The sequence below is a fragment of the Rhamphochromis longiceps genome, linkage group LG22 (genome assembly GCF_057381845.1).
Source record: "Rhamphochromis longiceps isolate RC_006_pf linkage group LG22, R_longiceps_female_GT1.1, whole genome shotgun sequence".
Classification (NCBI taxonomy): Eukaryota; Metazoa; Chordata; class Actinopteri; order Cichliformes; family Cichlidae; genus Rhamphochromis; species Rhamphochromis longiceps.
Window position 1 is genome coordinate 37,126,422 of NC_140577.1, and position 23,074 is coordinate 37,149,495.

At 44.0% G+C, this 23,074-nt stretch overlaps 1 protein-coding gene across 1 annotated transcript; it reads left to right on the plus strand.

The window, feature by feature from the left end:
• The first annotated feature begins 424 nt into the window (after positions 1-424).
• LOC146644484 (uncharacterized) lies at positions 425-23,074 on the plus strand. The gene is made up of 8 exons (XM_085396015.1): positions 425-539; positions 8,793-8,834; positions 8,969-9,241; positions 9,327-9,563; positions 9,660-9,857; positions 17,049-17,123; positions 22,194-22,238; positions 22,361-23,074. The coding sequence occupies exons 1-8, from the start codon at positions 509-511 to the stop codon at positions 22,366-22,368; spliced, it is 909 nt and encodes a 302-aa protein (XP_085252141.1). The 5' UTR covers positions 425-508; the 3' UTR covers positions 22,369-23,074.

Sequence of the window (23,074 nt, forward strand, 5' to 3'; positions counted from 1 at the left end):
TTTCAGTGTGAGAAGTGTTTCATCATCATCGTGTGACTTCTTCAGTCTCCGCTGACTGCAGGTTTCCCAAACCTTATAAACAGCACATTTGCATGACTGAAACTAGCGCCACTAAATGAACAATGGGCTGTGAGGACAGTTTATGATAATTAAAATACAAATTGTCATGACCATTGATGAACAACCACTGATCAATGGCCATGAGTACTATTCACAGAGAGTTGGGAAATGGCTGCAATCACAGCATTGTAAGATGGTGAAACATCTTACATGTGCATTATATATACATGTGTAAACATGATTATTTCAGGCAAGAGACATGACTACAGGATGCAGGTCATTAAAGCATGCCCTGCCCTCAGCAATCACAGCAGCATATCATCACAGCAGTGTGGCGACTTGGTGTTCAGCCAGTGAAACACTGCATGTGATAAAGGGGAAGTGATGAAGCTTAAGGCATTTCTCTGCTGCTCAGACTGGAGACGTGATCAGTCGTGATCCAGACAACATGAAGACTGCGGCTATCTCGCTGCTTATCGGTGAGTCCAACTCACATCTCCTTTACTCAACCATCATTCATTCTTTCATTCAGCAGAAATCCAACACTTTTTAAAGAAAATACACATTTCCATTAGACGTGTAGGGAAGCTGTCTCTGACTCTCACAGCTGGAAGGGAAGTTATGGCACAGTGATTAGTACTATTGCCTAACAGCCAGAAGATCCCGAGTTCAATTCCACCATCAGTTTTCATATTATCTTCAGGTACTTCCTCCCACAGTCCAAAGATGTGGAGTTGGATTAACTGGAGAGTTTAAAGTGTGAGTGAATGTTTGTCTGCCTCTGTTAGCCCTGCAAAAGATTGGTGACCTGAGCAGGGCGTAGCCTGCCTCTCGCTCTATGTTAACAACACTGGCAAGAGGATAGACGGATGGTTTTCATATATTACAAATGAACTGCCTAAACATTCCAATGAATGTTTGCTATTGCAATGTCAATCAAGTCAAGTGTGAAAAAATTCAAGTGAATTTACTAACATTTTGGTGTTGCATTTTAACATCTGCAGCAAAGAGGTACAGGGATATGTAAAATGCAGTTGACTAGAGATTCAATTCATCTCTTGAAGAACTGTAATTCTCATTGTAAGTATTACTCTAGCTGTAACAAAAAAAAGGAGTTATTTGGGTTATTTCTTCATGTAGGTAAATCAAATATGAACAGTTACCTGTGTTTTATGTATGAGAGAAGCCCCTAAAGACACCAATAATGCAAGGTGATACAAAGGGTTCATGCAAGGAATAAATGCAATACAATGAATAAATATTTTAGTAATCTTTACTCTTGCTGCAGCATTTTGGATTAACTAAAGGCTTTTCAGGGAGTTTTTAGGACATTCTGATAATATTTAAATTAAATTTTATTTATATAGTGCCAAATCACAACAACAGTCGCCTCAAGGCGCTTAATCTTTTTTCTTCTTCTTTTTTCTTTTTTGGGGATTTTAAACTAGCGATTAAGACCTTAAACTTATTAGAAAAGTATCTTTTGTTATCATAAATTGAGAAGAAGGGTTACTTTTCCATAGATAATTACAGCTGCCAAGGAGCTTTTATCTTTGATTGCTTGCCATAATTTCTTTGAGGAACACAACAATTTGTAAAGTTTTGCATGTACGGCTGTAGAGTGGGGTCATGGTAACCATCCATTAAGCTCTTCAAAGTCAGTTTAATGATTTATTAGTCAAAAATTGTCAGAAAGGCTAATAACTTAGATGCCATGATTGCTACGAGTGAGGCGTGTGTTGTCAATATGTAGAAAGTACAATTCAGTACTGATTCAGTATTAATAATGAATTACAGTTGTCCAGCCTACAAGTAATGAATGCATGAACTAGTTTTTCAGGGTCACTCTGAGACAGGATATTTCTAACTTTAGAGATGTTGCACAAATGGAAGAAAGCAGTCTTACATATTTGTTTAATATGTGAGTTGAAGGACATGTCCTGGTCAAAAATGACTCCAAGGTTCCTCACAGTGTTACTGGAGGATCCAGAGTAAGAATCTGCTTAGATACCATATTTCTAAGATTTTCAGGGCCAAGTACAATAACCTCAGTTTGATCTGAATTAAGAAGCAGAAAGTTAGCAGCCATCTAGGGCTTTCTTATAAAGCAACAAACTATTTCTCCAGGCTAAATGATGATTTTCTAAATTTGTGACACGCCATTTCCTCTCCAGCTTACGGGTTATCTGCTCTTTGAGAATTATACCACGGAGTCAGGTACTTCTGATTTGAGGCCTTAGTTTTCACCGGAGCTACAGTATCCAGAGTCGTACGTAGTGAGGAGGTAAAATTATTAACAAGATGATCGACCTCTGATGGGGTAGTGTTCAGATAGCTGCTCTGCTCTATGAGCATTGAAGATGATAACAGTGGGTGGATTATATTCTTAAACTTAGTTACAGCACTTTCAGAAAGACATCTACTGTGATAAAGTCTACTCTCCACCGCTGTGTAATCAATTATTGTGAATGTAAATGTTATCAGGAAATGATCAGACAGGAGAGGGTTTTCAGGAAACACTGTTAAATGTTCCGTTTCTATGCCATATGTTAAAACAAGATCTAGAGTGTGATTAAAGTGGTGGGTGGGTTCTTTTACATTTTGAGGGAAACCAATTGAGTCTAATAACAGATTAAATGCCATGTTGAGGCTGTCATTTTTAGCATCTACATGGATGTTAAAATCACCCACAATAATTATTTTATCTGAGCTCAGAACTAAATCAGATAAAAAGTCTGAGAAATCAGAGAGAAACTCAGTGTAAGGCCCAGGTGGACGATAGATGATAACAAGTAAGACTGGTTTCTGAGTTTCACAGCTGGGGAGACGAGGCTAAGCATCAGGCTTTCAAATGAATTAAAAGTCCGTCTTGGTCTTTTGTTATTTAATAGGCTGGTGTGAGAAATTGCTGCCACACCGCCCCCTCGGCCTGTGCTTCGAGGTTTCTGGTAGTTAGAATGACTCGGGGGTGTTGATTCATTTAAACTAACATAATCATCCTGCTGCAACCAGGTTTCTGTAAGGCAGAGTAAAACAATTTGTTGATCAATTATTAAGTCATGTACTAACAGAGACTTGGAGGAGAGAGACCTAATATTTAATAATCCAAATTTCACTGTTTTATTCTTTGGTTCAGATGTGGATACTGTATTGTTCTTTCTGTGGCTACAATGTAGCTTGCCATCACCTGTGTGTGAATGGGTGGATGACTGGATTTATAAAGCGCTTTGGGGTCCTTAAGGACTAGTAAAGCGCTATATACACTCAACAAAAATATAAACGCAACACCTTTGTTACTGCTCCCATTCCCCATGGGATGGACGTAGAGACCTAAAATTCATTCCAGATACACAATATAACCATCCCTCCCAAACAGTGGTCACAAATCAGTCCAAATGTGTGGTAGTGGGCACATCTGCTATATTGAGATAATCCATCCCACCTCACAGGTGTGCCACATCAGGATGCTGATCTGACATCATGAGTAGTGCACAGGTGTACCTCAGACTGCCCACAACAAAAGGCCACCCTGGAATGTGCAGTTTTTTTGCGCTATTGGGGGTCTGGGGACCCAGAACCGGTCAGTATCTGGTGTGACCACCATTTGCCTCATGCAGTGCAACACATCGTCGCATGGAGTCTATCAGATTGTCAATTGTGGCCTGTGGAATGTTGGTCCACTCCACTTCAATGGCTGTGCGAGGTTGTTGGATATTCGTGGGAACTGGTACACGCTGTCGTATACGCCGGTCAAGCACATCCCGAACATGCTCAATGGGTGACATGTCCGGTGAGTATGCTGGCCATGCAAGAACTGGGACATTCTCAGCTGCCATCTGCCCTGAACAATGTGAACCATGATTCATCCGTGAAGCGCACACCTCTCCAACGTGCCAGACGCCATCGAATGTGAGCATTTGCCCACACAAGTCTGTTACGGCGACGAGCTGGAGTCAGGTCAAGACCCCGATGAGGACGACGGGCATGCAGTTGAGCGTCCCTGAGACGGTTTCTGACAGTTTGTGCAGAAATTGTTTGGTTGTGCAAACCAATTGTTCCAGCAGCTGTCTGGGTGGCTGGTCTCAGACGATCTTGGAGGTGAACCTGCTGGATGTGGAGGTCCTGGGCTGGTGTGGTTACACGAGGTCTGCGGTTGTGAGGCCGGTTGGATGTGCTGCCATATTCTCTGAAACGCCTGTGGAGACGGCTTATGGTTGAGAAATGAGCATTCAATGCACGGGCGACAGATCTGGTTGACATTCCTGCTGTCAGCATGCCAATTGCACGCTCCCTCATTGCTTGTGGCATCTGTGGCATTTTGCTGTGAGACAAAACTGCACATTCCAGGGTGGCCTTTTGTTGTGGGCAGTCTGAGGTACACCTGTGCACTACTCATGATGTCAGATCAGCATCCTGATGTGGCACACCTGTGAGGTGGGATGGATTATCTCAATATAGCAGATGTGCCCACTACCACACATTTGGACTGATTTGTGACCACTGTTTGGGAGGGATGGTTATATTGTGTATCTGGAATGAATTTTAGGTCTCTACGTCCATCCCATGGGGAATGGGAGCAGTAACAAAGGTGTTGCGTTTATATTTTTGTTGAGTGTAAATACAGGCCATTTCTTTGTGATTTTTTTCGTTTAAGTTGTTTGTTGCTGGTTTTTAGTTTGGTTTTTTTTTCTCTTTTTGGGAGCTGAGACAATTTCTAAGGGGATGGGTTTTTGTTGGGGGGGGGGTGGCGACTCTGCTTCCTGGTCACAACTCTGGATAGAGGGGTTTATTATATTTGGCCAGATTCTAGAAATGAGAGCTGCTCCATCCAAAGTGGGATGGATGCTGTCTCTCAGAACCTTCAGATAGGATGTCCATATAATAAAACACTTCAGCCTCCCCCACCAACAGGCTGGCTGGAGAGGTGGTCAGAGACAAAGGAATGTGTTTGATCATGCTGCTTGAACTAAGACTTACAAATTTAAGTGACACAATGACAACATTTAACAATTTGACTCCAACACTGTTATTCCAATCATTCCTTCACATACATCCACAAGAAGTAGAATGAACCACCACTATATCGTAGTCCCCGATAGATTACACATACACAGATATTGTAAGCTTCCTGCTTTTATGACCCTTTTGTGCACAGGAGGTCACACAAATGCACCCCCAAACACACACACACACACACACACACACACACACACACACACACACACACACACACACACACACACACACACACACATTTTCTTGTCTTTTGTGACCATTAGGGGGATTTTACAATGGGAGGTGCTTGTGTGTATTGTAACTGTTTTCAATAAAAGGCAGCAAGCGGAGGCCAGAGTCGAGGTTGTCTGTGGTTGGATTGTGCCTTTCTGAGTCACCGATCGGGGCCTCCCTTGCGCAAGTAAAATCAATTGATCGGTGATTGTCTTGCTTTCTTCATGAGGAATAAGTCTCTAAACCAGCGGGGCCTGTGAAAGCGCAGACCCAACAAACAGTATTAAAGGTAATGCCGTTACCAACGTTGATATATTTTTAAGTAACTAGTAATGTAACTAATCACTATTTCCATTACTGTTACTAACAAGAAAATGCTTATCGAGAGCTGGGAGGGCGAAACAATCGCACGTAATAGGCCACGTAAAACCAGAGTCATGAAAATAATATATAGTAATGTCTTTTCTTGAATACTATCAATATGTTTACTGCCTAAGGATATTGCATGGCAAGCACTCCCTGCTCACACTCAAAAAAGGGGAAAAGAAAAGACAAACCACCCATTTTCTATTGGTGGAAAAATGTACCATGTTGACCAATCAAAAAATGATATGGCCATGAGTAAGAGTGAGAGGGGGAAGTTTTAGGAGTGATGATGGCAAAAGAAAGAGAATGATGGCATAGAAAGGAGCGAGCGAAGGAATGAGAGACAGCGATTTTTGAGATATTTAGTGTATTTGGAGTGTGTAGTTAGTGTGTTGTGCGTAGTCGTTGTTTTGTTTTGTGTGTCAGTGAGGGTACTAGTGAATGTCAAAGTTTTGCCAAAAAGCCACTAAAGGCAGACTGCAGTGTAGACCCTGTATCCAGGTGGAAAACAGGAGGAGTGATACACCTCCTGCTGTCAGGCCTGCAGATTATCAGGTTTGTGATGTTCTTCTTTATCTTATCTTGGACAGAAGTTATTTTCTGGAGTGGCACAATAATTCGTGTGACTCTTATTTGATGCAGAGCATATGATTGTTCTGTAAATAGTTTGAAATGGTTTTAAAAAATGTCATGACTGCATTTTTAGGTAAATAGTTGCAAATAACTGTTATTTGCAAAACTTGTGCATAAGTTTTTAAAATGTACAATTTCTGTTTTTATGTCAAGTTATGAAAATGTTTGGTACGGAAGCTGCTCTGCCAGCAGCCGTAAATCACTACAGAGGGTGGTGAAGGCAGCAGAGCACATCACTGGCACGAGGCTTCCTGCCATTCAGGACATTTATCTTGATAAGGCACACAGCATCATCAAGGACCACAGCCACCCAGCACATCAGCTGTTCTCCTTGTTACCATCTGGCAGACGTTACAGGAGTCTGTCTGCTCGGACTACAAGACTTAAAAACAGTTTCTACCATCAAGCCATACTACACTTCAACCACAACACTTAAACACACACACACACACACTCCACAGGACACACTCAGAAGCTACCCTGCAGCTGGTCATTCCACTTCATTGATATTTATATTTTAAAAAAGTGCAATACTGTAACAACTGCCACAAAAAAACAAAAACATTTTGTACTGCTGCTCATTCCTGTGATACACCTCCTGCTGTCAGGCCTGCAGATTATCAGGTTTGTGATGTTCTTCTTTATCTTATCTTGGACAGAAGTTATTTTCTGGAGTGGCACAATAATTCGTGTGACTCTTATTTGATGCAGAGCATATGATTGTTCTGTAAATAGTTTGAAATGGTTTTAAAAAATGTCATGACTGCATTTTTAGGTAAATAGTTGCAAATAACTGTTATTTGCAAAACTTGTGCATAAGTTTTTAAAATGTACAATTTCTGTTTTTATGTCAAGTTATGAAAATGATTTGTTAAACATATTTGTGGTTGTTACAGTAAAAAATATACATTTTTACTTTTGTGTGATTTTAGGTCAACTGTGTTAATACAGTACGTCAAAATGAAAACATAACTGTAAATTCAGACATGTAAGGTTGTGCTGAAAATAATGACACCAAACAAGGCGAGATAAATAGTTTTTAAAGAGGAAATGCAGAGGTAAAATCAAAAGTAGATAATAATGGCCTATTATACCCTGGACCCCAGAGGGTAAAACATTTTTTCAAAGTAATGCAATGATTACTTTTCTTAGTAATTAATTACTTTTATAATATTGTAAGTCAGTTACTAACACAGTTATATTTTAAAGAACTAATTAGTACCTATAACTAATTACCTTTTCAAAGAAACTTGCCTAACACCGATGAGAAGGCGATGCCGTCTCATAGCTTCGTATTTTCCCATGCACTATCATCAATAGTCTCTGTTTCTTTTGTGAACCCGAGGCTTGATTTGTCACTCCAGCTGGTGTACTTCTGGTCAGCTTGACAGACTAAGTTCTCATGTTCTCCTCTCAGTGTTTCATTTCATGTCTCCCCTCTCTTTCATGTGATTCCATGTACGTTTCCCCTGTCCATCATGTCTCTGTTTTTCTCTCTTATGTGTCCCCTCGACCCCTGTGTTAAGCTTGTGTTGTCACAGTCTACATCTCAATGTTTCCTGTTTTATTTTGACAGTCTACTGCTCCATGTTCAGTGTGTTTAATTTTGCTTCCCCTGTGGCATCATATTTATTTGCATCAGCTGTTCCCCATGTATTTCCAGTTCCCTCGTCACCCCTGTGTGTGTTTATTGTGTCAGTTTTTACTTCCTTATTTGTAAGGACGTCCGTTTTCCACGTCCCAAGTTCCAGGTATTCACATTCCTTGTGTTCAGTTTTAGTTTTAGTTTTCCCAGTTTAGCTTTTTGTTTAGTGTTGTATTTAATTGCTGTTTAAAGTGGGGGTTTATTTGGTTCTATCCCCATTCAGGTCATGCTGACAGATAGATGGATGGATGGATAGATGAAGGGATGAAGGGTTTTAAAGAGGCCATCTGAACAAATTCAAGTTTCACATTCTTAAAAAGTGACCGTTTCATGATCCGGCAGAACCTCCCTGAGCCTCGTTCTGCCGGAGGTTTCTTCCTGTTAAAAGGGAGTTTTTCCTTCCCACTGTCGCCAAAGTGCTGCTCATAGGGGGTCATATGATTGTTGGGTTTTTCTCTGTATCTATGAAGCGCCTTGAGGCGACTTTTGTTGTGATTTGGCGCTATATAAATAAAATTGAATTGAATTGAATTGAATTGAATTGAATGTTAAACACAAGTTGCCCTGGAGAACTGACATACTGACTTTCTGGTTGGGTGCAGGAAATCAGACGGGAATTGTGTCTTGTCATTAGGCAGCGGCTGCAGCTAATAGTGAAACTGTAAGGCTAATGATGAAACACACAGCAAATGTTTATAATGCCGGTCTGTAAAGATAAATGACTGTGTTAATTTAAAAGCACAACACATTTTTTTTGTCTAATAAACTACATTTCTCTGTAGCTAAATACATTTTTACAGAGGCACCACTGACCCTCAGTGACCTCTGACCCTCAGTGACCTCTGTCCTCCTGTTACAGGTGTGTGTGTGCTGCTGCAGTCTGCACTGACTGTTTCTGCAGGTGAGTTGGTGGAAGTGAAAACATTCAGTGAGACTCCAACAAGAACACAAATACATTTATTCTGTGTGTGTGTGTGTGTGTGTGTGTGTGTGTGTGTGTGTGTGTGTGTGTGTGTGTGTGTGTCTGTCCTCCAGTGTCTCTGTCTGTCAGCCCAAACCTTCAGCAGTTCTTCAGTGGACCTTCTTCAGTGTATCTGACTTGTGTTGATGATGGACAGATAGTTGATGGATGGACAGTGAAGAGGACCAGAGGAGGACTTACTGAGGACTGTGGAGCAGCTGCAGGCTTTGGGGAGTTTAAAAGTTACACCTGCATCCTCTCAGACATCTCCGAGCCAGACTCTGCAAGTTACTGGTGTGAAACCAGTTCTGGACAGAGGAGTGATCAGATCAACATCACTGTAACTGGTACACAAACTCACTGCTCCATCTGCTGGTACAGCATCTGGATATGACTCTACTCTCATTAACTCTGTTTGTCTCCATTGGTCAGAAAAACATCTTATCCTTGAGGTTCCTGCACTTCCTGTGAGGACAGGAAGTGATGTCACACTGCGCTGCAGACAAAGGAATGGTGGCACAGTTCAGGGTTATTTCTCCATCAAAGGAAGTTCTGTTGGTCCTAAACGAGAGCACAGCATCACTAACATCCAGCAGTCTGATGAAGGCCTCTACTGGTGCTCTACTGATGACGGTGGAAAGTCTCCTCAGAGCTTTCTGAGGGTCAGAGGTCAGATCACTGACATCACTTCCTGTTTAAAGCCATGAATTAATCTGCTGAGCTGATAATAAAGTGACTGAATCATCTTCATCATCTCTCCTGCAGATCCTCATCTTCCTCAAACACCATCTCCCTCCTCTCCTCCTGTAAACTCTCCTCTTTTTTTTACTCTTTCCATTCACCACCCAGCCTCCCCCTTCCTTCCTCCGTCTCTCCTGGTCACAGTTGTAGCAAGTCTCGTCTCTGTGGTTCTCCTGATTCTAGTTGTGGGTGGAGTTCTGTTCTTCTGCAGGGAAATAAAAGGTGATAAACCTGGACAGAAGTAAAAGTCACTTTAAAAAACATTTGCAGGAAGAATGAACTGTGTAGGACTTAGGCAAAACTTAAAGTCTGGTGAATGTCCTCTTATAAACATTGATTGTTCTCATTTGAAATATAACATAATGATAACACTTTAATTCAAATGACAATTTCACGATTCTGAATTTACGAAACCCTTCACATAAAAAAACATAGAACACTGTAATCTCTGCCTCCCATTCTACTTTTAAATACTCTAGGTACAACAAGTAGGCCTGCAGTGTGAGAGCGAAGTGCTCTAATAGGGTGATACTACAAGGTCATTAAGATAAGATGGGGCCTGATTATTTAAGACCTTGTATGTGAGGAGTAAGATTTTTAATTCAATTCTGGATCTAACAGGGAACCAATGAAGGGAAGCCAATACAGGAGAAATCTGCTCTCTCTTTCTAGTCCCTGCCAGTACTCTTGCTGCAGCATTTTGGATTAACTGAAGGGGCAGCACAGTTGCATGGTGGTTAGCACTGTTGCATCACCGCAAGAAGGTCCTAAGTTTTATTTTACCATCAGGTTCGCGTCTTTCTGTTTGGAGATTGCGTGTTCTCTCCATTTTTGCATGGGTTCTCTCCGGGAACGCCAGTTTCCTCCCACAGTCCAAAGATATTGAGTTGGTGGGGTTATGTTAAGTGGAAACTCTAAATTACCCATATAAATGTTTGGTAATGGGTTAGGGTTGTTGCTTCAAAGACGTTTCACCTCTCATCCGAGAAGCTTCTTCAGTTCTAAGGGTCAAATGGTGGAGAGTCCCAGATTTAAACCCAGTGGGAGTTTCCCCCCAAAAGAGAGACAAAGGACCCCCTGATGATCCTCTAGCTAATCACATGAGCCAAGGTATGAAAGCGGGTGTGGGTCACAATCAGCCGAGGTTTCGGGAGAGCTCATTATGAAACTTGGCCCCACCCTATCATGTGTTTTCTTGAGATCAGGAGGCCCAGGATGTGAGTGGGCGTTCAGGCGTCTGGGGAGGGAACTCAAAACTGGATTATAGATGGCAGACAGTTGGTGTCATAAACCACCGCCTCTGTTTAAAGATGGTCGTTCACAGTGGACATAGATGGCTTCTTTCACTGCTCTTTCAAACCATCTGTCCTCTCTGTCCGAAATGTGAACATTGGCATCCTCGAAAGACTGACCTTTGACCTTTAGATGCAGATGGACTGCTGAGTCTTATCCCGTGGAGGTGGCTCTTCCATGTTGTGCCGTGTGTTTATGAAGTGGCTATTTGGTCTCTCCAATGTAGAGGTCTGAGCATTCCTCGCTACACTGTCAGTTGCGCCGTAAGATGGCTGCACCGACGAGAGCTCCCAGTCATCTCAGCAAAAATTTTATTATTTATTTTGTACTGCTTTCTATTTCTGTGCGCACAGTGCGATCATACACTCTGTATGACTGACAAATGCTTTTGGAGCTACGTTCGTTAGCCAGTTTGGACTTTACAGTGAGTTTCGACTTCGTGGACGCTCTGCTGCCTGGGATCCTTTGTTTACTCGTGCAATGTTGAGGGAAAACAAAGAGGGGGAAACGCGCCGGAGTTTTGTGCTGAACGCGACAGAGAAACAGCAAGCCACCTCTGCCCAGCATCCTGCTTGCGATTCTCCAGTCTCTTGACAACAAACTTGACGAGCTGCGTGCACGGATTAAACACCAACAAAACATCAGGAACTGCTGCGTTCTGGCCTTCACAGAGACATGGCTGGAGCCCAGCGTCCCCGACTGTGCCATCATGCTGGATGGATTCACTGTTTACCGGGGAGACCGAACGAAGGACTCAGGCAAGAAAAGGGGAGGAGGGGCGTGCTTTATGGTTAACTCTTTGTGGGCTAGAGATGTGTGTATCTTAAAAAGTTACTGCTCTCAGAGCCTCGAGCTACTGACCATTAAAGTCAGGCCTTTTTACCTCCCGAGGGAGTTCAGCTCAGTTCTCCTCTCAGCTGTTTACATTCCCCCACATGCTGATAAAGCTACGGCTATGGACGAACTGTATAACATCATTATTGGACTTGAGAACAAAAATCCAGAAGCTGCCTTTATTGTGCTGGAAGACTTCAACAGAGCCAACATGAAGAAGGTTCTCCCCAAATACTATCAGCACATCTCCTTCCCCACAAGAGGTGATCAAACACTGGACCACTGTTACACTCCATTCAAAGAGTGCTACAAACCCCTCCCCCGCCCAGCTTTTGGTAAGGCAGACCATTGTTCCATACTGCTGCTGTCTGCATACAGACAAAGACTAAAACTGGAAAAAACAGCTTCCAGGGTCATCTACAAATGGGGCAGTGAGGCTGAGGAGGTCCTACAGGACTGCTTTGACACAACTGACTGGCAGATATTTGTGGATGCAGCTGATGGCAACATCAATGAACTCACAGACTCTGTCACTGGATATATTGGAAAGTGCATGGATGATATCATCACAAAAACCACTGTCCGCATATATCCAAATCAGAAACCCTGGGTAAAGACGTTTGCGCCAAGCTAAAAGTGCAGACCTCTGCCTTTAACTCCAGGGATGTTGATGCATATAAAACAGCCAGGTACGACCTCCGAAAGTCCATAAAAAAGGCCAGAAAGGACTACAGGGACAAAATGGAGTCCAGCTACCACAGCTTTAACACCAGGCGACTGTGGAATGGACTGCGCTGCATCACTGACTACAAGAAGGACAACACAGGCAGTGTTCAGCCCACTGCATCTCTTGCAGATGAGCTTAACAACTTCTGTGCTCGTTTTGACGCAGACAACAGAGAGCAGATCCTCTACCCTCAGGAGGACAGTGAGGCTGCAACTCTAACTCTGAAAACAGAAGCTGTGAGATGGACCTTTAAAAAGGTAAATCCTCACAAAGCTCCAGGACCAGACGGCATCCCAGGCTGGCTTCTCAGAGTGTGTGCCGACCAGCTGGCAGGGGTGTTCACCAACATCTTCAACCTCTCCCTGAGGCAGTCAGTGGTCCCCATGTCCCTCAAAGCATCCCCCATCATTCCTGTTCCCAAAAAAATCAGTGGTCTCCTGTCTGTTGCACTGACATCCGTCATCATGAAGTGCCTGGAGCGGTTGGTCAAAGGTCACATCTGCTCCTCCCTCCCTGACACACTGGACCCTCTTCAGTTTGCCTATCGGACAAACAGAGCCACAGAGGATGCCATCGCCCTGGCAACGCACACCACCCTCACTCACCTGGAAAAAGGGAATACATATGCAAGGATGCTCTTCATCGACTACAGCTCGGCATTTAACACCATCATCCCCTCAAAACTTGCCACGAAGCTCGTCGACCTTGGGCTGGGAACACCAATCTGCAGATGGATTCTAAACTTCCTCACAAACAGGCCCCAGGTGGTGAGAGTTGGTAAGCACACCTCCCCACCATTCATCCTAAACACAGGTACGCCACAGGGCTGTGTGCTTAGCCCCCTCCTATATTCCCTGCTCACACACGACTGTGTTGCTAAACACGAGTCCAACATCATCATCAAGTTTGCGGATGACACAACCATCATAGGCCTCATCACAGACAACGATGAGACGGCCTATAGAGAGGAGGTGATGGCACTTTACGAGTGGTGTCTGGAAAATAACCTGACTCTCAACATCAGCAAAACTAGAGAAATGATAGTGGACTACCGGGAACGACCAGTCAGGGAACACCAGCCCATCCACATCAAAGGTGTCAAGGTCGAAAGGGTCAGCAGCTTCAAATTCCTTGGAGTCAACATCACCGAGGACTGGACCCTTCACACAGACACTGCTATCAGAAAAGCTCGCCAGCGGCTTTACTTCCTGAGGAGGCTGAGGAAGTTTGGCATGAACGCCAACATCACCTCAAATTTCTACAGGCGTGCAATCGAGAGCTTGCTGACGAGCTGCATTACAGTTTGGTACGGAAGCTGCTCTGCCAGCAGCCGTAAATCACTACAGAGGGTGGTGAAGGCAGCAGAGCACATCACTGGCACGAGGCTTCCTGCCATTCAGGACATTTATCTAGATAAGGCACACAGCATCATCAAGGACCACAGCCACCCAGCACATCAGCTGTTCTCCTTGTTACCATCTGGCAGACATTACAGGAGTCTGTCTGCTCGGACTACAAGACTTAAAAACAGTTTCTACCATCAAGCCATACTACACTTCAACCACAACACTTAAACACACACACACACACTCCACAGGACACACTCAGAAGCTACCCTGCAGCTGGTCATTCCACTTCATTGATATTTATATTTTAAAAAAGTGCAATACTGTAACAACTGCCACAAAAAAACAAAAACATTTTGTACTGCTGCTCATTCCTGTGCATTATCCCATGTGCCCCCCGCCCTCACATTCCTATTTAAGATTTTCTTTATTTAATCACTAATGTGTACATATATTTATACATACATATTTAGTCAGTTAACTGGAAATCTCTTTTTTTCTTTTACTACATCTTATTAATATTTTGCTCTTTAGTATTTTTCTATTTATTTTTTATTATCCATCCATCCATTCGCTTCCGCTTATCCTTTTCAGGGTCGCGGGGGGCGCTGGAGCCTATCCCAGCTGTCATAGGGCGAGAGGCGGGGTACACCCTGGACAGGTCGCCAGTCTGTCGCAGGGCCAACACACAGGGACGGACAACCATTCGCACTCACATTCACTCGCACATTCACACCTAGTGGATTATCCAATTAACCTTTCCCCACAAGCTGCATGTCTTTGGACGGTGGGAGGAAGCCGGAGTACCCGGAGGGAACCCACGCGAACACAGCGCCAAATCACAACAACAGTCGCCTCAAGGTGCATTATATCAATGGGCACATGGGTCAATACATGAGAGTAGCACAAAAAGGGATTGGCAAGAATACCAGAGGTGCAAAACACCAGTTAATGGTAGACAGAGCAGTCAGCAGAGATTGCAAGACTAGGCTGACCAACCTGTGCACTGCCTGGATTGATGACAAGAAGGCCTATGACTCAATGTCCCACACCTGGATCTTTGGATGCCTAGAACTGTATAAGATCAACAAGACCCTAAGAGGCTTCATCTGGAAGCCTGTTCTCAATGGGGATGTGGCGTAAAACACTAGAGGCCAACTTCAAGCCCATAGCACAGTGACCATCAAGTGCGGGATCTACCAAGGAGATGCTCTTTCCCCACTGCTGTTCTGCATAGGCCTGAACCTCCTCAGTGAGATCATTTACAAGACGGGCAAATGGGAATCATGATGAGGCCGCTAGGAAAGCTGCAACTACGAAGTACCTGCAGAGGGTCAGGCAAGTCCTGAGAGATCAGCTGAATGGTAAGAACAAGATGCGGGCTATCAACACCTACGCCCTCCCCGTGATCAGGTACCCTGCTAGGATAATAAGCTGGCCAAAGGAGGAGATCGAAGTCACTGACATCGAGACAAGAAAGCTCCTGACCATGCATAGAGGGGTTCACCCCAAGTCCAGCATCTGTAGGCTGTATGCTAAGTGGAAGGAAGGAGGCCAGGGACTGGTGAGTGTCAGCATCATAGTCCAGGATGAGACAACAAACATCCACGAGTACATCAGGAAGATGACCCCAACTGGCCGCGTGCTCAGTGAATACCTTAGGCAGCAGAAACCCAAAAAAGAGGAGAATGAGGAACCATCATGGAAGGACAGGCCCCTGCACGGTATGTACCACCGGCAGATAGAGGAGGTTGCTGATATCCAGGAATCCTACCAGTGGCTGGACAAAGCTGGACTGAAAGACAGCACAGAGGCACTAATCATGGCAGCACAGGAACAAGCACTGAGCACAAGCTCCATAGAGGCTGGGGTCTATCACACCAGGCAAGACCCCAGGTGCAGACAATCCAGCACATAACAGCAGGGTGCAAGATGCTAGCAGGCAAAGCATACATGGAATGCCATAACCAAGTGGCCGGCACAGTATACAGAAACATCTGTGCCGAGTATGGCCTGGAATCCCGAGGTCAAAATGGGAGATGCCCCCAAGGGTGGTGGAAAATGACCGAGGTAAGATCCTGTGGGACTTCCAGATACAGATGGACAAAATGGTGGTGGCTAACCAGCCGGACATAGTGGATGTAGACAAGCAGAAGAAGATTGCTGTAGTGATAGATGTATCAGTTCCGAATGACAGCAACATCAGGGAGAATGAACACGAGAAGTGGACACATTTAAATATTAAATGTTACTCATTCTAGTCAGTTCTGACTATCTGACAGTTTATAAAAGTAGTCACAGATATCTGATTTGTTTTCCATGAGATCAAAGTTATATCAGTTTTACTGAAAGGTTCTAAAAGGAGCCACTGGAACCCAAGTAAATCATGAAATTCAACTCAGTTTATAGTTTAGTTTTCAGGGTAATACTGGCTGAATGCAGGAAGTGTCATGGTCGGCTGTGTGGCAGGCAGGCAGGAGTGGTGGACCCAAAATGCAGGATTCTCAGGACACGAGGTTTAGACAGAAAATGCAGCTTTATTGCTGGAGCAGAACATCAAGATAAAATAAAACTCACAAAAGCAAACAAAACTCTAAACAGAGATGCAGGAGGACTGGAAATCCTAAACACGCAGCAAGTGAGGGTGAACAGACGTTAACGATGCGACACCGAGTAGGGGAAGACACAGACACTAAATACAAGAGGTGAACGGAGCAAAGAGGAAACAGCTGGGAGACACGGCTGACGTTGATTACACTGACGAGACAGGGAGAGCACAAAGCTGAACGCACTGACAAAGGACACAGACCTACAAAATAAGACAGGAAGCACACGCCAGACAGAGACAGACTCGTAAACAGGCATAATGACGTCATGGACAAACAGAGGGACATACGGGCAGAGAAGACCAAGCACAGGCAACCTAAACCAAACATAAGGGCAAGATAACAAAACCTAAACCAGACATAATCATCATCGTCATCAACATCATCATCAGATAACTAAAGAATCAGAATATAATTGTAATCAAAACAGTATCACCAGAGAATAACCAATCCATAATGCAAAAATAAACCAAAACATAAGAAACTCAAAATGCTGGGTCGACCCGACCCAGGACCGTGACAGGAAGAGCAAAACCACCTGAAAACATTTTAACAGGTAGTTGAGTCTGGTTAGCATGTGTCTGTGTTTTTCTTCCTCTCTGCTCAGGAGGTAACAACTCTACTCCCCCTGAAGATGTGACTTATGCTGATGTCAGACTCAGAAAGATGTCCAGCACAAAAGGTAGGCTGTAACAGTAGGTAATAAGTATTTGGTGGATCAGGCAGCAGTCAGAGTTGGATGTACTAGCACTCTTTTCCTCAGCTTCAAAAACTGGCTTGTAGTTCAAATCAAGTCACCTGTTTGGTGGGGAATTTAATTTATTGAAGCCCCCCAAATATGACTATCCAGAGTTGAGACTAGGAAGCAGAGTTGCCGTCTTACACGCCTCTCTGCAGCTTCTCTCCTCCTATTACCCCCTCCCCCCCAAACCCAACCTCTTAGAGATTGTCTCAGCTCCCAAACAGACAAAAAACAAACTAAAAACCACCAACCAACAACTTAAACATAAAAAAATCACAAAGAAAGAACAATACAGTATCCACATGAACCAAAGAGTAAAACAGTGAAATGTGGATTATTAAATATTAGGTCTTTCTCTTCCAGGTCTCTGTTAGTACATGACTTCATAATTGATCAAAAATGTGTTTTCTTTGCCGTAAAGAAACCTGGTTGCAGCAGGATGATTATGTTAGTTTAAATGAATCAACACCCCCGAGTCATTCTAACTACCAGAAACCTCGAAGCCCAGGCGGAGGGGGCGGTGTGGCAGCAATTTTTCACACCAGCCTATCAAAAAACCAAAGACACAAACAGACTTTTAATTCATTTAAAAGCATGATGCTTAGCCTTGTCCACTCAGCTGAAAAACCTCAAAAATCAGTCTTATTTGTTATCATCTATCGTCCACCTGGGCCTTACACAGAGTACAATATGAGTACCATATTTTCCGGACTTTAAGGCGTACTTAAAATCCTTAAATTTTTTCAAAAATCGTCGCTGCACCTTAATCCGGTGCGTCTTATGTATGAATTCTGTTTGTGCTTACTGACCTCAAACTGATTTTATTTGGTACACGACGCTTAAAAATCTGTCAAAAAATGTTTTAGTACAACTTTGTGTAAGCTACGAATCCGCAATCTTGATGGATTGTCAGAGCATTACAGCTACCATAGTCAGGAGCCTCCCAGAGTAATACGTGCTGTGGCAACATATTACTGAATTGTGCGTATTATGTTAGTATAGGGACCCCGAAATGGCATCTGTTAAGAAACATGCTTACAAAGTGGATTTCAAACTCTATCAGTCAGGCAGTAGAACATGGGAATAGAGCAGCTGCGAGAGAATTCAACAATAATGAATTAATGGTATGGAGGTGGAGGAAGCAAGAAGAATGAATTGAGTAAAGTTTGACTTATCTGTTTTGTTTTGTTTTGCTTCATGTGCCTTATAATCTGGTGCTCCTTATGGTCTGAAAAATACGGTAGTCTTCATAATCCTTAAGGGATGGCTTCCAGACATTCCTAAAAACAATATCCAGAGAAAGGGTGGAAAGTGCTTCTCTAACTTTTTTTTTTATTAGTGATCATAAATGTATTTTATTTGATCTCTCCTTTAATTGAGACACACTGTCCTCTGTTCATGTGGATGTTCTGTCAATGTAATTACTGACTGCAGTGGAACAAACTGTGGAATTGTTTGATAATAATTTTTTTCAAACAGATGATATAGAATGGCATTTGGCCTCCTTTAATTCACAATGTCAAAAAATTCTAGATAAAGTGGATCCTCTTAAAATCAGGAAAGGCAGCACTACTAAATCCCTGCCCTGGTTCACAGAAGTTAATTGCAGGTTCAGGCGAATTTGCCGTAAAACTGAGCACCTGTTGAAAGCCACAAAACTTGAGGTTCATAAGCTCCACTTCAAAGAACTATTATCTACTTTGATCAACATGGTGAAAGATGCAAGAGCCACTTATTTCTTTAAACTACTCGCAGTAGGAAGAAGAAATCCTAAGGTTCTCTTTGACACAGTAAATAACAGTCTCCCTCCAACTCCATGTACACCTGTCTTTTCAGATAAGGGCTGCAATGACTTTCTAGGATTTTTCAAGATAAAATCTGTGACCTAAGAGGAAACTTAGCTCCCTCAGATAGTCCCTTCAACCATGTTCTCTAGCATATCGAGACTATCGCTCCACACCGTTACATATTCCATATGTACGGGGTACGACCCCCCTTGGTCGTGGCGTGTGGATATTTCTTTAAGACACTCCGGCAGGCCCGGCTTTGCCCCACAGCTCACATATAAAACAGCTGTGCAGACGTGACACTGGTGATCATTTGATCTCCACTTGTGTTGTGTGTGAGTGTGTGAGTGCCTTGCTATGTGTGTTGACACAAAGGGGATACGGCTACAGCGTTCCAAGTGTTCGCTGTTGGCCTGCTTAACACTGTGGGGGATAAACAGTGGGGAATTATGCTACGGTTCGTGCCAGCTAATCGTTAGCTGGCCTGCGAGTAGCATTCCAGCTGGTTAGCCTGCCTGGCGTGTCACCCGCAGCTCGTAGGTTAACGCGGCCAACAGTGCTCCACTCGTAGCCCGACCACATTGGGGAAATGTGTCAGAGTTCCAAGCATATGTTTTTACCTGTCAGCACTGTGACGCAGGAGCTAATAAACAGTGAAAAGGGAATTCGGGTTGCGGCTAGTGCTGGCTACCTGTTAGCACTTCCTGGTTAGCGTGTGGCTCCGCCCCCTTGCTTGGTAGCAGAGGTATGGCAGCCCACACATCCCAAACATGTCTGTGTATGGCATTTTTGCCCTTTTACGATAGGCACAAGCAGTGTGGCTATGCCTGGGTGAAAAAGGAAAAATAAATAACTACATCAAGGCAGCCTAGACCATGCTGTGCTGGCTAAAGTAGCTGACGCTTGCATGCACTCCTTTGTTTCCAGCACGAACTTGGCAGACCATGCTTAATTTCTGAAAGTACGGCACCAGTTAGGCAGGCCATGGGCTGGGTCCCTTCCCACACCTGTTGCTGATTTACTGCTGGCCCCCCCTACAGCGTCCCTCCCATGGCTCTGCTTCTGTGAGGCCTGGGCTTGTGGAGGTTGACTGTCAGGTGGCGGATGTTGAAAAAGCTTCCATCCTCTCCTCCAGTGTTACCCACCTGTCCCGGGGCTGCCCCCTGCTGGTCCCCGGGCACAGTGTCGGGCGAGATGGGTCCCTTCAGCTCTTGACTGGAGCATGCCGTGTGTGGGAATGAGCCCTTCTTGAGGTCTCATCTAGTAGAGTGGACCTCAAGGTTGTTGCTATCACGTAGCCTCAGCGCCTACTGTCTAAGGTGCTGCTGCTGCCTGGTTGGCCTAGTTGCAGGCAGTGAGTGCTCTGCCTCTCAGCATTTCTGGTCCCCTGCCCGCAGTTGGTTGCTGCTGTGCATGGCGGGAATAGTTGCCTTTGGCCCCTTCCACGTTAGCCCCCCACTGGTCCCTAGTTGCCCCTTCGGGCCTTCCCTGGGCAGGGCGGCATGCCCTAACAGGGGCGGGAGGATTACTTATGCCCTGCTGGTGGTGTGCTGTCTGCGGACACCACGTGCTGTCTGCAGACAAGCACGTGGTGACAGTGCTGGGGGTGGACCTTTGGGTCATCGCCTTGCTCAGCCCTCCACTTATGCAGGCTAGGCTGCCAGCCACCCCCTCCCTGTCTGTCAACAGCTCGGGGCGGCTTCGGCTTTGAGGATGGACGGGTCACATCCCTAGCTTGGCCTGCGGTTGCTGGCTGTGTTCCCGTGGCGTGTTGCCCGCTTCGCCAGCTTACACGCCAGTCGGACCTCGCTGTGGCGAGTGAGAGTTCTCCAGCCTGTAGCGCCGACTCTCTGTCTGGAATTGCCCGCATGTCGTAGGCCTATGCGACCAGTGGGATGCTACTTGGCAGCTCGGTGTGCTGCGTTCCCTGGCAGTCTGCCTCGCGGTTCCCGGGCTGACCTTGAGCGGCCGATCACTTGCAGTCCTGCATCCTGCACGACCAGTTCAGGCCAGTCATTGCGAAGCTCTGATCAGGGTGGTGTCTCCATTGGTGCGTTGTCACTGACTCCCGGCACCTTCACTCTCGGCAGTTTGGTTGCACTGTCTCCTCGCGGGGTGTCTTACAGAGTTACCCCGTACATATGGAATATGTAACGGTGTGGAGAGATAGTCTCGATATGCTAGAGAACGTACGGTTACGGTGTAACCTTGGTTCTCTTAGTGAGAGACTATCTCTACCCCATCAGGCCGCTCGGAGACGCGTTCCGATCAAACTATCACCGGTGTCATGTCTGCACAGCTGTTTTATACATGAGCTGTGGGGCGTAGCTGGGCGTGCTGGAGTGTCTCAAAGAAATATCCACACGCAATGGCCAAGGGGGGGTCGTACCCCATACATATGGAATATGTAACGGTGTGGAGAGATAGTCTCTCACTAAGAGAACCAAGGTTACACCGTAACCGTACGATCTTCCACACCCTGTAATTATGGAATCCTTTCACCCAGTTTCACCCAGAAGATCTATCAGAAATAGTGACAAATGAAACCCTCAATGAGTCCAGCTGATGTCCTACCTACATCTTTAGTAGGAAGCGGTTCTAGGGGAGTAGGTTCAATTGGATGGCTCCTCGGCCTCAGTCAGGCGATGTGGGTATGTAGTGAGGCGTGGTCTGCGGTGCCTTGCAGGGAAGGCGGACGCACCTGCACAGCATCCGCAATCATGTCCGCCGAGTTGAAACATGAGGTTTGTGGTGTGTGTTGTGGTGGCGTTATGTACGAATAAAGATGAAACAATGACAAAACACCTTCGTCTGGACCCGCCATGCCTTAATCACACCGCATATGTGTTTCTCAACAAAAGAGTCAAGAAGGAAGTGGAGTCTTCTCTGCCCAACCTTTTATGCATTTAACTTGAATTTTAAACTCTCTGTTTGTAATTTACTTTTGTCACAGACAACTCGGGTCCAAAGTGAAGAAGGTGAAACAGACCAAGAGTCTAGATGAGAATAAGATATAAGATAATACGAATTAAGATAATCATGTAACCACTCCCATAAAGAACGGGGCTCACACGCCCCATAAAAGAAAGCGGCAACTTTTGCCATCTATCCAAATCTTTTTTTATTTTTATGAGCAATGTAGAAAAATTCAATTTCCATAGGTTTTTAAGATCTGGTCTAATCTGTAGTGCAAGATATGTAAAGCCGCTGTTATGTGTTACAGAACAACCAGATGTTCCGGATCTTGTGTATTCATCAGTGAGAGCAGGTATCATCATATACCTACATATATATATATCTATATCTATATCTATATCTATAGATATAGATATTTACATTGTATATATCAGACCAATATGTGATAATTTTTTTCTCTTTTGTTCTGCACAGGAAACTAAAGCCATATAGCCTGATGGACCTTCTACTCCTGTTTCTTTAACTGTTAAATTGATATGATTATATACGTAATAGATATATGGGCTCAAATAAATATTTTGTACTTGTAAATGAAAAGGGTAGTTGTGAACTGAGCTTTGTAACCCTGTAAACCAAAATATCTGAAAATTTTATGTTTGTGCATCTATAGATGAGAATTTGTGTGTTTGTAAAAAATATTTACACAAGCTATAAGTTCATGTTTTTTGTTAACGTCTGATTACAGATACAAAGCAAAGAACTACGTGAAGCTCTGCACTCAGGTTCCCTTGCTCTGTGTGTCTTTCAACTTAAAAGTACGGATTTTGACCCAATTTTTCTTCCTTTCAGCTGATTGGTCAACGTCATGTCAATCACAAATTTAAGAAACCAATCAGAGAACAGATGGGTTTGGCTGTCGGAGGAGCGCTTTGATTTGATATACAAGTAAAAAATATTTCTGACCACAATTTGAGCCCATATAGATACACTATAAATAATTAAATGAATCTTCAACAGACATTTCAACTAAGTTAGCATGCTCATGCTACTATAAATCAAATTCAAATTACAGTAATATTTTCTTGCAGTTGCAACCTTTCCTACATTATGTTTTGCTGTAAATCACAAAGAACTGATACTGTTTCAATGTAAAAATGTTTTTTGATGTGACAAATATTGAACTGAGTT

Coding starts and splice junctions, on each gene's coding strand:
- LOC146644484 (XM_085396015.1), top strand. CDS start 509: ATGAAGACTGCGGCTATCTCGCTGCTTATCG. Junction 540..8,792: donor GGCTATCTCGCTGCTTATCG/GTGAGTCCAACT, acceptor CTCCTGTTACAG/GTGTGTGTGTGCTGCTGCAG. Junction 9,858..17,048: donor CTTCTGCAGGGAAATAAAAG/GTGATAAACCTG, acceptor CTCTCTGCTCAG/GAGGTAACAACTCTACTCCC.